This window comes from Platalea leucorodia (genome assembly GCF_965183815.1).
Source record: "Platalea leucorodia genome assembly, chromosome: Z".
NCBI lineage: Eukaryota > Metazoa > Chordata > Aves > Pelecaniformes > Threskiornithidae > Platalea > Platalea leucorodia.
The window spans coordinates 3,363,066-3,378,845 of NC_138858.1; the positions used below are offsets into that span (position 1 = coordinate 3,363,066).

The following is a 15,780-nucleotide window of genomic DNA, read 5'->3' on the forward strand; positions in this document are numbered from 1 at the left end:
CATTAATAGAATATGCTGTTATTACCCAAATCACCCTCCAGCCTTCTGGGAGTTGTTGGGCATGCTGCTAAGGTTCAGTCCTCCGAGTCATCCCTTCTTGGTTTCTGTACAATGGAGAACATTACTGCTGAAAGAACAGTCTTTTCAGAGGCTGCAGGTAAAGGAAATTAAGAGAAATTTAATTTACACTTAGATTAACTAAATCTGCCTTCAGGGAGAACTAATTCTGTTTTATTAAACTGCCTAATACATGAAAGAAGGGATTGTCTTCCTTGTGCAGTTTTCTGATTGTTAGAACATGCTCGATGAACCAAATCATATTTTGGGCTTCGCAGACTGTCATTATTTTTGCTTTTCAGTGAACCTGACTGCAGTAGTTTAATTGAAATGGCCTAGAAGACCACGTTTGCCACAGTGATTCTCTTGCTTGAGAAGTGTTTTTAGATCATAGTGCTGCATCTTTCTTTCATTGTTGTATTTGAAACGTGAATTATTTGAAGCGTTGTGAATAGATGTATTTATACGTAGATAGACGTAGAATACTTGTACTTTGCATGAGGATTGTTTTTCAGTTCCTTTTTTGTGCGTACAGTCCTACCTCTTTTATAGCCACTCTGAACTGTTGACTGTGCACCATTTTTATTGCTGTGGCGGTCCGATCAAAACTGCGGGAACATGAGGCCAAACCCTATGCCAAGATTTTTGCTTTTACGTGGTGATGTATATGAAGTGGCCGGACCTCGCCTTTGCATTTGTGCTGTTTGCGTACGCCCCATTTGCTCGCGCAGCCCATTTACGGGTGCGTGTAAGAGACGGGCTGAGTATTTCGTGTCACACGCTGCGGTGAGGAGATTATGCTCGGGGTTAATTATATGGGGAAGGATTTCCCTTTTGAAGGAACCACTGGGTACTTATGGAAGCAGCTACCGACGGCACAAAAACCACCTCAGATATGGAGAGGGGAGGTTACCTCAGGTAGAAACAACGAATTAAAGCAGCGTGAGGGCAGGACCATGCCCGCTAAACCCTCCCGCCCTCTGGTGCTGGCTCCCGCTCGCTCGAGTTACCTCACGTCCCACTGACGGAAAACAGGGGCCGCAGAGCAGAGGAGGCCGAGGCGGTCAGCCCCTGCCCCGCGGGTCATGGCGAGCCGCCTCTTGCCGTGGGAAGGGCTCACCCGGAGGACGACGACCGGCCCCGGGGAACCCCGTTGCCCGCAGAGGCGCGGAACGCCGATGGCCGGGCCTCCCCCCACGGACTACACTTCCCGGCGTGCCCCGCGGCGGCGCCCTCACCCCCTCCCCCCGCCGGCCTGCGCGCATGCGCAGCGGGGCGCCTCGGCGACGTGGAAGGCCGGAGGCGGCGCGGGCAGCCGGCGGCGGCCCTTGAGGGGAGCGGGCAGAGCCGGGCCGGGCCGGGCGGCCCCGCCGCTGCCGGGGCCCGCGGGAGCCGTCTCGGCGGCGGGGCAGGGGGTGCCGGGACCGCGGTACCGGCCGCCTCCTGCCGTACAGCGTTGTGGCGCGGCGGTGCGAGAGGGGTAAGCGGGGCCTCGGCCGTGCCTCCGGGCCCGCCCCGTCCCAGGGGCCAGGGGCGCGGGCAGCAGCCGGGGGCGGGTGGGCCCCAGCGGCTCTGCCCCGTCCCCCCCCTCGGTGCGGGCTCCGGCAGGGGAGGGAGCGCGGGCAGCCGCCGCACGCCCCTAAGCGTCCCGCTTGTCCCGGCGCCCATCGTCCCATATCGCGATAGAGGCCCGCGCTCGTGCTGTAACTGTCAGTACCGTCGGCGCGGAGAGTTCCCGGGGCCTGGGGGGCGCGGGTGCCCCGGAGGGGCTCCCCGTCAGGGCTCCGCAGCCCTCGGGGCTCGCCGTTGTGCCCGCTGCCCCTCTGTGCGCCGTCAGAACCGAAGCGAGAGAGGGTCCTACCCGTGTTTGTTCTTCTCTGCTCTTAATGACGTTTCTTAATAGTGGGAAGACTGTAAAATAGCGTATTTCCCTTCTTGCTTTTGTGAACCAGGCACTCGGCGATCGCTTTCGCAGCATAACGGGTCTGCTCAGTCTCACGCTTGCCAGTTTGTTTTCATACTTCCAAAGGATAATATTTAGCAAGACCGGCAAATACTTCAGTTTAAAAGAGAATTTGTATCTTGCCTTAATTGACATTAGGTTTTGTCTTGTATGTTTTCACGCCAAACACTGTTTATCTCTTAATCTTTTGTGCTGAGTGTAGTGAGTTTGTGAGGCCGTAATCTGATTTCTTTCGCTGCCTGCACCGAGGGATAACGTGCTGGGCTGCAGCTACAATCATTGGAGGTACTTGTAGAAGTAAGTAGATTGTTAGTATTTCCTGCATTGAGTGCTTTCTGAGTGCAAGGGAGTGGAAAGAAGCTCCCGGGTGGTTGGGTCCAGTTTCCTAAGGCAGGCCGCTGGGTTGTGTAATCCCCCGTTTTGTCAATTCCCAAGTAAAAACGGTTGAAGTTGCTCCAGTTGGGTGACTTATTGCCCCTTAGATTGCCAGGAGCTCAGCAGGGCCTCATTCCGCTTTCTCTGTGGGCTGTTTTCTCTTTTCACGTTGCTGCTGCATCAGGAGAAGCCCATGGACGGCCCTGGGGATCTTGGACCCTGCTCAGCACTCTCACCTGGCTGAAGCAACCATCAGCTTCTTCCACTCCGGTGCTGATGTTTTACTAGCACAGCATCTACTGCTTAGTGTTTTGTGATAAATTCAGTAGAAAAGTATTTGCAGAAAATTAATACAAAACTTAAATGGCTCTGGTGCTTCCAGTGGTTCTACCAGATGAATAGGAAGATTCCACAATGTTTTTAACAGGCTGATGACTGACAGAGGATACTAAAAGTAAGAAATCCTGTTTGATGGCTGATGAACTGTTGTCAAAGTGGACGGTTAAAGGTGATAATGATATCTCTTCAAAGTGTATTCTCTAGAGTGGAAAGCCTATCACACCTTGTAGTAATTGCGCACTTTGGCAAGTGTAATTTCATTTGCAGTAGACCCTGGAGACAGGCAATATAAATCATGATGTGTAGTATAATATAAAATTAGGTGTACATACAAAACAGATTTGGCCTTCTGTACAACATGTATTTTTTTATGCTGTAGGTAGATTTCTAGCTGTGGGAAATGTTTAAAGCAGGGACAGATAGCTCAGTTGTAAAAGTATGCGTAATACCCAATTGTGGGAAGAGTACAGATGCCAAAATAACTGTATAACCTTTGAAATACGCAAAATATACCAATATTTAAAAAATGCAGACCTTTTAATGAACATGTAGGCATCTTTCTGAAGCTTAAAAGGTAGTTGAATTTTCTTTTTGAGACATCACTTTGGCCGTTAGTCAAGTTTTATTTATGTCTGAGAGTGAAATATGGAGAAAATCTTAAATATGTGTAACAGTAATGTCAACATCCCTTCCATAAAGAGATGGCTATACCAAGCTAGTAGCTACTTAGACTACTAAATCATGCTAGGTTTAGCATGACTTGTGTCATGTCCAACCCAGCTGCCTATTTTAGTTATGGTAGTAACTGAATGAATTACTATAAATTGATTTTTAGGTAGGTGTACTGAGTATATTAAAAAAAAAAATAGAGAGGGACAAATTCATCAATGATCATAAAGAATTTTCACATGAAACAAAATTTCCAATACTATAACCCGTCATAGATTATCAGGTAGTTTGTGTAAAATTGTGCTATTGAAAACCACTGCTGTATTTGTGGTGATAAGTCTCTTTGTGGCCAGTGGAAGAAGATATGATCAAACCAGTAATATTAGTACTGATACATTCACTGGTACATACTGATACTTGTACGTTCCTAAGTACAAGTGACGTGAGGTCTTGGTATGGGTTGTGCATATTCTTGCTTAGTCTTTTTTTTTTTTTTTTTTTTAAGCTCCATATTCTATTGACTTTCTTGTTTAAAGTTCAATTTGTTCTTCTTATTTTATAGCTCTGGTACAGCTGTCCTGCAAGCAGCAGGAATCTTGCTGGTGAGGGCAAACAAAGCCTTTAAAGAAATATCTGCCCACTGCAAAGAGCAGAATTAGTATTTGAATTTTCACTTCTTGAAACTTTTGAAAAATATGTTATATACCTGTAGTAGTTATTTAACAGCTGGAGAAAAGTCAAGCCTTCTACACAGAAATCTAAGGTGTGCTTGACCCAGCCTCCCTCCCTTCTAATGGTGTTTTGCTAATCAGATTAAAGAAATTATGTCTGCATGTATTCCAGAAAACACCCACTGTGTTTGAGTTCTGACTTTTACGTGGGGTGTAGAAATGTAAGAGTAAGGATTGAGGTAATTTTTTTTTTTTTAATTGCCCCCACACCACTTCTCCTTCCCCCTATGATAGGATGTATTTCTAAAACTGATGCTGTCATTCTCAAATTGGTAGGCTTAGTGCAGTAATTACTTAATAAGTGTTATGACTGGAATTATGTAGGAGGTCAGAAAAATGATCTTTATCATTTTTGTAGCTTTAAATTTTGTTAATTCGTGACAAATTTTAGAGGCTTTTGAACCTTCAGGGAGATTTGGCCACAAGTATCATGCTTTAGTGTGGGAGTGTAACTAGCAGCATTAAAAATGGACAAAATCAAGGAGTCCCTAACAGATCTTGTGGAATTTCGTATTAATGAACTAGAGACATGTTTTATTGCATGTGTGTAAATTAGACAAAGAAGTAATTAAATGCTATAAATGCTTATTTACATGAAAAAGTTAAATGGAAGCTCTCTGAAGGGAGAGAAAGGTGTTTCTTAACAGAAAGGTGTTTGTGGGATTCAGATCCCGCTAGCAAAAGCTTCTTCAAGAGGCTTAATACCTACCTGCTGTCTTTCCTCTGACAGAACGTTGTGACTGAGGGAAGAGAGGACGAATAAACTTAATATCAATTAGTTGTGTCACTTAATGGGTTTCTTACCCCACTTAATGGATATGTGCTAATGTAAGGGCCAATACATGGTGGATGGAAGTAGGATAGTTTTGAGGTTTAGGTCTTCAAAACGACCATCATTTGCCACAAGCATATATTGTTTATATATATTTATGTATATATATGTATATATATGTGTGTGTATATATATTATATATATTATATATATTATTATATATATATACATAATATATATTATATTATGTATATATATTTATTGGTGCCCAGTGCCGTAATGTAACATTTTCATATTTTTTAGAGCATTGTGTGTAAGATGTTTTTGTTCTGAGGCAGGAAGTTGCAACAGTAAGAAGGAATGGCATTTTTATGTCAAGCTTTTTTTGATCTTTTATAACTTTAGAGAAAGGCAGTTTGAGCAAGGTGTTTGGTTTTTTTTTCCATATAAGTCAGGACAAAGCTGTGAAGGTGACTACTGAAGGTGATGGGTAGTTCATCTGAAACAAGCTATTTTGAGATTAGTAAACAGGTGTCTCCTTAGTGATCAAAATTAGTAGATTTGATCACCACAACAGTCACCTGTTGGTTGGAGATTATATGTTGTTGTAAAGAATGAAAGAAAATGTGCGTTAGGCTCCTGAGATGGCAGTGAGAAAATACATAAGCTGTACATCTCGATTTCATTTATATATATTCAGGTTTTCATTTTTCTGTCACCTCCTTTTCAGAACACTTCATTAAAAAGCAGCAAACTGTGGGATTACCATAGGGTGAATGGGCAAAGACAAAGGTGATTTATAGCATCTCTTGTTGAGCAGTTTGATCAATGACCACAACATCTGGGCTCGCTCACATCCAGTTTCTTCTGCTTGAAATATGCTACCGAACCAAGAAGGTCTTGAAAAATCCCTTCTTCACTTGTGAGCAGAACAACTGTCCTGTAGGTGGGATGCGCAGTAAGCAGATTGTGCTCTTCAGAATTTGGCGTTTATTGACGACTGACTCCCACGTAAAATGCGTATGGAAAAGGAACTGGAGCAGAAAACACAGTATCATCGCTGGGTTTTTTTTGAGCTGCTGTTTGCCCTCCTTATGAGAGGCCTTCTTTGGCTGCAGTAAAGCTATCAAGATTAATCGCTTCTGCTATGTGCAAGACTTCAGGCTTCAGTGGAACCCATAAGGACCATACTAATGTCACTGCAGTGCTGCTTTGTTCAGGCTCCTGCTACAGAAGAGGAAGGCACTAGCACAAGTTATTGGCCAGGAGGACCAAAAAAGATGCTGTGTTTGTTCATCCTGCAGAGTAAACAGTGGACAAGTCAGATTAAATTACCTTGAGAGCTACCTAAAGACTTTAAGATGTGGTTTTCTTTATTTTCCTTGTACTTAAGCGTTGCGTGGACCACTTCATAATTGTGTTGCATTTCTTACTGCTGTCTGAAAGTACATCTGTCCTAAGGTATTGAGCTTTAAGGAAACATACTTTAGTACCTGGTGAATGGTTAATGCGCTGTGCTGCTGCAAAAGTATATTAAAGGACTGTAGATATAGCTGAGACTTCCATGACTGCAGGCAGTAGCCATCAAACTTGGTAGAGTCTGAAAAATAGCGGGTAGAGGAGAAAGGGAGAATTCGACCAATATTTAGGCAGCTATGAAAGATGGTATTTGCCCCTAGGGTGCAAAGATAAACCCAGTAGTGGTCAGCCAGGCTCTCTCAAAGAGCTTGTATGTTGTATCTTTCAGAAAAACATCTTGCCTGTCTTCCCCCTACTTTGCACAACCCCTTTTTTTTTGTGTTTGTTTTTTTTTTTTCTTTTTGGTGCTTGTGTGTGTCTGAACACTTTCAAAGTGGAAAGGTAAAAGGTGTGGGTAAAGGGAATTGGAGAAAGCAGTGGTCACCAAATATGTAGTAGGAAAGGGGAGAAAAATTACAAATCTGTACAGTGAAAAGTAAGATTAGCAGAAGCAGTCTTTCCTGCATAACTCATTAACTTAAAACTAGTAGGAAGTGTTTTTAATTTGTAGTCATGAAGGATGCATTTATTCCGTTCTGAAATCTCCCCTGCTGCTTGGTTGTAAGTGACTGGTATATAAGAGAAGGTGAATTCTTAGTAGTGTTTTGATTGCATTTGATGATTGCCAGGCATGAAGTTATAGCTGAAATATTTTGACTCATTATCATGCTTTAAAAACAAAGATTATTTCAGTGCTTTTCTCTGATTGAAAATGGCAAAAATTTGTAAATTCTGAGGGTCATAAAGTTGTTTTTTTTATTTTTCCCTCAAGATTCCTTTTATGGGCATGAGTTCTCATTGCCGTATAGTTCTGCATTGTTAGTTTTGTTTAGCAAAATTTTACCAATTTAATTGGTAAAAGCACAGTTCTTGCACTTTTGTACCTCATTTTGGAGTACGTGTGAAGTCTAATGGGTGATCTCTTGGTATTAGTGAAATATTTGTATAACTGCTTTTTATCTTTGAAGAAAGATCAAACCACATTTCTTGGTGGTTTTTTTTCCAGCTTCACTAACAGCACCAAAACTTCCCCAAAACAATTCCCCAAGCAGTGCAGTCAAATAAACACTTTATATGCCAGGAAGGCTGCAAAGCTGCCCTTATTAAGGGAGCTTTGCCACTTTGCTTTTCAGGTATATAAGTGCATGCTTTGGAGAACTAACTTAACTGTGATTTGAATTACGAGGTCTAGTTACTGTTGGTTGGCTTCTTTTCTGGAAGTGGGCAGAAAGCAACTAGAGGGTATACGGATAAGAGAAACTGTAGTTTAGCTGCTGAAATCAAACCTTTTTGGTTTTTAGAGCGTCAGTGTTCATTTCTACAGTTAAGATCTGTTAGTCCTTTTCTGGTACTTCTGGGTACGTGTGGTACCCAATTCGCTTTCCTCTTGGAAAATTGTTCTGTATAGACACTACAGGTATAGCTCTCTGCAACGGCCTGAAAGGAGGCTGGAGCCGGGGGGGTCGGTCTCTGCTCCCCAGGAACAAGCGATGGGACGAGAGGGAACGGCCTCAAGCTGCGCCAGGGCAGGTTTGGGTTGGATATTAGGAAAAACTTCTTCCCCCAAAGGGCTGTCAGGCCCTGGCCCAGGCTGCCCAGGGCAGGGGCTGAGTCCCCATCCCTGGGGGGATTTAAAAGAAGGGCAGACGTGGTGCTTAGGGCCATGGTTTAGTGGTGGGCTTGGCAGTGCTGGGTTAACGGTCGGACTCGATGATCTTAAGGGTCTTTTCCAACCTTAACGATTCTATGATTCTATGAGTTCTAGCAGCAATTAAAGTTAATCAGTACAAAGATTCTGATTTTTAGATACATTGGAGAACCAGGTGACTTTGTTTCTTTAGGCATATATTTTTATTTGGAACATTTCCTTCGTGCCCTGAAGTGCTGCGTGGTTGTTTACTGATGGACAGAAATAACATCTCTTATGTCACGAAGGTTTTGCAGTCTTTGGGATGTGATGAAACGTGGTGCATGCACAGCGAAGCCGAGGTGCAGAGGGGTGAGGATTAAAGCAGTACAGGCAAGCACTTGCCCAGATCAGCTGGGACCTGTCTGATCGCCTGTCTTTGGTTTGACTGCCTCCTTTCAGTGGGCCTAGAGATGTTCTGAGATATTTTGTGTGTTGCATGGAAAATAGGAACATCTCGTATTTGGGAATAAGCTAGGACAGAGCATTGAGACTGTGACAGAAAGAGGCTAGCGAGTTGCAAAAGCTGATTTGCAGGGAGCAGTAAGTTGAGCATCTTAATAAAGATGGTGAAAGAAGCGGGGCTTCTGGTTTGCTGCAGCTTTCCCTGCTTTAGTAAAGCCGGATGAAACACATCACATAAATATTTCCCATGAACAAACTTCAGGGCTGTGCACCTGCTTTAGACCACTAACCCTGGCGTGCTTTAGACTACTAAGTCTGATCCTGCACATGAATATACATCTACAAGGTGTAACTTAGTTGTTTTTTTGTTTTTTTTTTTAGACTGTTCTTCATCTGTGGATGCAGTATCTGTTGTAAGTTGTATAGGTAAGTGTTGTGTATGAAACTTAGTCCACAAAGCATTTGATCCTTAGGTATAAATATTATTGTAATATGAATGAGTAAGCAGAATTCAAATATATTGTGTGGACAATAAAATTCAACTATTGGAGCTGAACAATACCTACAGTTAATATATCTTCTGTGTCTTCTGTTGCATGGAGAATTATATATACATATTGCAGTAGTCTCATAACTGTGTAGGAAGTTTTATGTTAGGATTTTGTGGGAGGTCTTAATGTCTCACAGGTGAAAGACGGCCTGAAACCTACAGTTCTTGGATGCAAATAGGAATCAGCCAGAAACCTCAGTGCAGCAGCTTTGCTAATACTTGAATAAGCAGCATTACATCTCATAGGTTCTCATCTTTACAGTGATATTGGCTGCTTTGCTTGAAAGGAAAATAATGTCCATTTGTTTTCGTTCATGAAGCAGCAAACTATAAAGGTAACCAAAGTGCTGTTATGTATGGGAATGAAATTTTGTTAGGTTTTCAAATGTATAATAGCATCACTTCTTAATTTATTTTCATATGGTTGTGTTAAAGACCCAACCTAGAGCCCAGATCTCAGATGGCATGGTAAAATCGTCTGCATGACCATCTCAAATTCTTACACTTCAAAGTACTCATTTAAAAAAAAAAAAAAGTATATATAATCTATATTATTCAGGTTGTCTGCAGACTGAGCCAGACAATCATGGCAAGGATAGTTTTGGAAGGGGGAGCTGGCTATACTGGATGGATTAGTAAAAAGTTGTGAGACCGGTAGGAGATTTAATACCTAATGGAACTATAATTACCTGTCTAAAAGTATTTAAATAGAAGGCTTAGAGAGTGTGACAAGTTTTTTTCCCATGTTCAACAGTACACATACTGTACCTTGAGTTATACTTACGAGCTCAGACACAGCGCGTATGTATTGCTGAATTGCTTTTAACTTGAAGAGGAAAAATGATCTTTGTGTAAACATTGTTAATAACTAATATTAAAATCTTTTAGAAGGGACAGTAAACTCAGGATTTTTATCTGCCCCTAGCTATTTGAGACTGGAATGAGTCCTGATGTGCAAAACAAGCTCCCTTGTGTTTGCTCTGAAGCGTCTGCTTCTGCACCGTGGAGCCAAGTTTGGGGACTAAACAGATGTTGGGTTTAATAGAGCATGACAGTTGTAGACCAGGCTATGATTCTTTGAGGGTGTTCTCAGCTTATTTAGAAAGAAATAGGTGTTGGTAGAGGTAATAATGCCGTATTAAACTAAATGACTTGCTAATAAATTGTGTCTGTATTTTTTTAAGCAAATAATTAGATTAATTGCTTTTCAAGAGAAGACTTAACTTTTTTTTTTAATGAACCATGCATTTATTTAGTGTATTTCAAGAAAAAAAAATAGAATTTATTGGTAATTTACTGCTGGCGTTAGGACTGACTTTCCTGGAGTGAAAGGGGATTTCCTATTATTTGGTGTTTCTTGTGGCTGTCTCACTTCAGCATGTGAGGAAGCAGAATCTGCTTAACCTCGTCTTCTGAAGTGACTTTGGGATCCCTTGGAGCAGCCTTTCTGTGCAGCGGGTGCTGTCATGAAAGTCAAGTTTAGGGGAAATAACGGATAAGTGAGGATTAGATACTATTTAAAAAATACTGTGGTAATTGTGTTCCAAATACTGAGCCACCTTTTATGTTGTCTGAAAACTTGAACCTCTATTGCCTTAACCAGCAGACAGTGTTAGAGGCACAGCAGTAGTCTCTCTTAATCAAAAGCAATTTGCAAATTTAAGTGGTTACATGTTTTATTTGAGTGATCTTTTCAGCTAGAGGCAGCTGTTTCTAAAAGAAACATGTCTGCTATTTAATAGCATGTTTGAAAATGATTTAAGGTGGTGACTGGAATTTAATATTATTTAATAGCATCTGTCTTGGAAATGTGTTGTGAGATCATAGATAGCATGTAACCATCTAAGTTAAAATGTTGGGGTTAATCTGTTAGTGTTGTTAAAATGCCAGGAAATTAAATGTTGATTTTTTTGTTTTAATTTTTAATTATTTTTAGACATTTGTACTGTAGGATATTCATGAACTCTGAAAGAAAGACTTGTTTCCTCTGTCAGCTGGTGGCTGGAGTTCCTCAGAAATGTCTTATTTAAAGCTGAGCCTATGGCTGTTTAGGTTGTAGGAGCTGAAGGTGCTCAGGCTCCATCATAAAGTCATTGCAGAGCCCTTCAGCACGTTTTGAGCTAACATAAGTTCCTGATGGAAGGAGTTAGCTTTGTTACTCCTGTTATATGCTGTTTCTAAGTATGGTCATCTAAAACAAGTATCAGTAGAACTTGCTGTGATTTCTACCTTAGAGGAGTACAGTAAATATAACATTCTTAGGAGAGGGAAAAAAACACCTGGGATATAGCAGAGAGAGAAAAATCTGCATGTTTATTTGATTGCTCTAAGATTTCATGGCTTACAAATGAGTAGAAGGCAAAGCTTGCAAAATCCACATATCTACTAACTAGCTCTACAGGTAGAGCTAAAGCTAGCAACTGGATTCTTTTGACAGATCTCAATGGCTTGATGTTTATTTCATTTAGAGGGGAAAAAAATATCAGCTAGTACCTTATTTTTCTCTTCATTTTGAGGAAGCACTGTGGAATAAAAGATGTCCTCTGCAGTTTGGAAGGAGCCAGCCGGGTGCTGGGACACAGGGAGAGCTCACAAGGGCTTCTAGCCAGCAGCTCGCCCTGTTGCTCCAGAGTATGGCTTTGGCCACAGAAGTGGGCGTGCTCTTGGGCAATGTGAATTTGACACTGACTCTGAAAATAGACAATAAATATTCTGCTAAAACTTGCTTTTAAAGCACTGTTTATTTTGGAGGGTTTGTTTTAGTGGAATTTAATCTACTGGGATACTGCAGGAAATCTGGAAAGTGTGCAGATTCTTTTCAAGAACTAGCTTGCTACCTGTTCCCACTGCTCTCATGTTGCTGGGGAAATGGGTTAAATGGGGGGCTCTGGGAGCTTCAGCAAGCTGTGAGAATGGCCTCCCAAATAGAGAATAATGTGGCGTTACTCGTCTTAGGAGGATGGGCTAAGGATTTAGGGCACGGTCAGAGTGCTGGCATGGAGGACTCGAGTTATGGGTTAAGGTGGAAGAATTTGAAGGCAGGGCTCCAGCTACCTCTTGTTTCTCTTCTCCCTTGGGTGTTCATCTTGGAGCAAGTGAGCTGCTCCTTACGTGAGCTGGAAAGCACGAGCAGAGGATGGGAACGTGAAGCAGACACGGACTTGAACTGTCTGTACTCCAAGAAGTAAAGGTTTAAATGTATGACCTCGAAGTCATTAAAAGGTGCAGGGAAGGGACTTGAGCCAAAATATGCGTCCAGGGCCAAGAGCATTGCTGCTGGCTTCTGCAGTAGTTGCGCATGTGCAAACCAGGGGTTGTAGAGCTGAGATGTCCATGTACAACCTGAACCTTGATTCTTCTGCTTTCAAGTGATGATCCGGTATTCTCGTATATTATGCAAACTGTTTTCTCTTCTACTTTATTCTCTATCTTTAGTATTCATTGGCTTTATTTCAAAGGTAGCATACACTGAGTCTTGGGCTTTTTTCTTTGAATTTGTATTCAAGTGAAGTGCATTAATTCTGTTCTGTGAGTAAACATTCAACCTAAGTTCTGGAAATCCTCTTAAACTAATTACATTTTAGAATCCTTTAATGCTTCTCCACAGAATTCCCTGGCACAAACTTCCATTTTCACTCCTAGGCCACTTTTAAATTTCTCTTCCTGCAGGTAGTCCCCATGACAAAAATGGCTTCTGCAAATGCTATAGACAGTCTCTTCAGAGCTTTTTGCTAAATGAAACATATGTGAGGTTATACGGTTATTGTACCTCTCTTTCCCCTGTGGTCAGATACAAAGGGAAGTGGTAGAAACCAGTCTGCATCATGAAAATAGAGCTCCCTGGGTGCATGATGGCAGAGTCACAGCGGTGCAGTTGTTGTAACTATATATAGTATATCAGCTATACTGAGTCAGTGTAAAGTTTTACCTAGCTATATTCTGTCTTCTAGAGCAGCTTATAGTGATGATGGAGGATGGAGTACTAGAATGGAGGGAAGCAGCGTGGAGTGGTATTTTCCTAGCCTACAGTGTCCCCTACAAACAAAATTTAGAAAATAATAACCATTTTCCTCATTTTTGTAGGATCTCACCTTTTAAAGACCTCTTTATTACTTAATAGTATCTGATATTCTACTCTCTGTCTGTGCTGGCATTTTGTTGTTTCTGAAATATTTCGGTACTGTGCATTCACTCCAAATGTCAAATATAGGTTCTTCAGAGAGCTCCCATGATGGCTGCAAACACTGCAGCTTTTCATTGCATCTCTTCATTCCTTTTTAGTAAGTAAGTTTTGCTAATTTATATACTCTTCTTTTTTAATATTAAGTGCTACTGGAATGGTCTTTTCTGGAAGTAACTGCTTCTGCAAAGATGATGAGTCTATAAGAATCAGTACTGGAGTGATTCCTGAAACAGATCCTATATCTTTGTCGAGACTGAAGGAGGAGTTGCTGCTGAGAAGTAGCTTGCATCTTCTGATATAGCTGTCCCTGTTCTTATGTCTTGTGCCAGCTCTGGAGTGAGTATTTAGGTTACTCAGTAATACATTGCACAGCGCTTTTATCTTGATGGGGGTGCTTTTTTTTAATACAAACTTCTAAAGCTATTAGTCACAGTTATTTCTTCTCAAAAGATGGAAGATTATTGAAGCTGATGTCCTGGAAAGATGTAAGATGCTTAGGAGCATCCCTGGCACATAGTTAATAGCATCGTGGTGCTTTTTTCTTTAATTGAATTGTTTATAAAGGTGAGAAGTGCTGATAAGCAGCATGGAGAATTGAAATCTTCACATTCTTCACACAGATCAAGTACAACACAGCTAGTAATGAAAAGAGGTTTTGGAGCGCATCTCTACCAACTGCTGCGGTGTTGCTTCAGAAAACAGTTGTGTTTCTGATGTGTTCATTTTTTAGCTTTTTTCCCCGCTCTTGAAGTAGTTGACTGAAACCAGCCACATTATTTTACAAAGATGAGGATGTTCACACATGGTTGGTAGTACCTTTCCTCACTTGATGCAGGTTATCTGTGCAGCAGTGATAACAGCTGTGCTTATTCTGGCAAGGTGGGGGCTTTCGTGGTGTAGATCATTGATGGCATGCAGGAATTAGCTGCAAGGTGGACTCCCTTTCTTAACAACAGGAGTCATTTGCCTAGCTATCTGTGCATGTTCAATTGGAAAACATATTTTTGAATAGCTTGTCAACTTAACACCTCCATTTTAATTGTGAATTCCCTGCAGTTTTCCCCACTGGTAGCAGCCTTGATACGGATACAACTGTGACGCTGTCTTCTTGTTGAGTCTAATTGATGAAAATCCAAGTGAGATGATGACTGCAGTATATAGCACAGTAACTTTAACTTCCTCAGATGAAGACTTTATTGTCCTAAGTTTGTTGAAAGAAAATCTTTTTAATGCATTCCTATGCACCTGTTTTCTACATTTCACTAATTGTTCAAGGTTGTGAACTGAAGCTTTACTGATAGCTTCACTGATAGCTAATTTAGGATCTGTATATTCCTTATTTGTACAAAAGACTTTAAATGTTTCTCTCTCTTTTTTTTTTTTTCCTTGAAGAAATGAAAATTTAGAAGGGGATTTGTCACATAAAGAAGATGGGAGCAAATAGCAGCAGCATCAGCGAGCTTCCAGAAAATGAGTACTTAAAAAAATTATCAGGAGCAGAGCCCATCTCCGAGAATGACCCGTTCTGGAATCAGCTGCTGTCTTTTAGCTTTACCACTCCAACAAACAGGTAAGATAGCGCTTGTTGAAGAACTAAACCTTGACAGTATATTTATAGAAGTGACAAGTCTGAAAGCAAATGAGTGGTTTTGTTAATTATTCCTGTTTTAGGTAGCAGAGGAATAAAATAGACTGCTGTTTCTAATTTTGGAAGCTCTTTCCGCCACCTCTTCCGTTCCTGTGGGTGTCTTTCTTCTTCATGATAGCTGTAATTGCTATTCATTCTCTTGGTAGCTGGGAAAGATCAGAAGTAGGGTCTGTAGTGTTCGGAGGGGAGCTTTTATCTTTTTTTTTTTTTTTTTGGTTGTTGTTTTGGGGTGCCTTTTTTTTTCTCAAAGAAAAGCCTCTGGTGTTTCTGAAGTTGCTGAAGTCTCCAATGCGTGTTTCCTCCCAACTTACAGTGAATCATACATCTTCCATAACTTAATTGCAGGTTAGCTGTTAAGTTTCTTAGTCTGTATGGCTTCCCCCCTCTCCCCCCTTTTACATTTTAAAAAGAAGCTTGGCAAGTTGTCTCCATAAAAATACTTTCTAAATATCTAACATTCAAGTTTTGCATGTCTTTTCACTCTAGCAAGTGGTGTAGATATAAACAGAAGTAATATTTTTCAGAGGATCCATAGCACATCTCCAGAAATACAGAACACTAAGTCCTTGTGACTTCTGTTAACCCAAGTCCATTGCTAATTTCATTGGCCTGTGTATTGATTATCAGTCTTACAAGAACATCTGATGTTACTTAATACCTTTAAGCATTACTTAAACTGTTTTTACAGTTTACAGTGTGACCTGATACTTTTCTGTCAGGTGAATGTCTTATTTACCCCATTTATTATTAGCAGTATTTCCTTGCAAAGGACCTAGCTTTTTCATTAAGGGTTATAACAGACTACCTCTGAACACTTCTGTAACAAGTTTAAATAGGCCACAATGTGTTACTGCTAAAATTGGGAACACTTTTAATCTTTAAT

At 41.2% G+C, this 15,780-nt stretch overlaps 1 protein-coding gene across 8 annotated transcripts in view; it reads left to right on the forward strand.

Moving 5' to 3' along the window:
* The first annotated feature begins 1,398 nt into the window (after positions 1-1,398).
* The window catches only part of LOC309602830 (dymeclin), a 222,469-nt gene continuing 208,087 nt past the window's right edge, over positions 1,399-15,780 (forward strand). For 4 of the 8 annotated variants that reach the window (XM_082336822.1, XM_082336828.1, XM_082336827.1 and 1 more), the window contains exons 1-4: positions 1,407-1,537; positions 8,898-8,942; positions 13,394-13,585; positions 14,642-14,819. In XM_082336822.1, coding sequence (XP_082192948.1) covers positions 14,680-14,819 — 140 coding nt within the window. In that variant the 5' untranslated portion in view covers positions 1,407-1,537; positions 8,898-8,942; positions 13,394-13,585; positions 14,642-14,679. Of the gene's footprint in view, positions 1,538-2,299; positions 2,318-8,897; positions 8,943-13,276; positions 13,347-13,393; positions 13,586-14,641; positions 14,820-15,780 lie in introns of those variants that run through there. The other 4 variants (XM_082336825.1, XM_082336823.1, XM_082336824.1 and 1 more) reach the window with 4 other exon arrangements.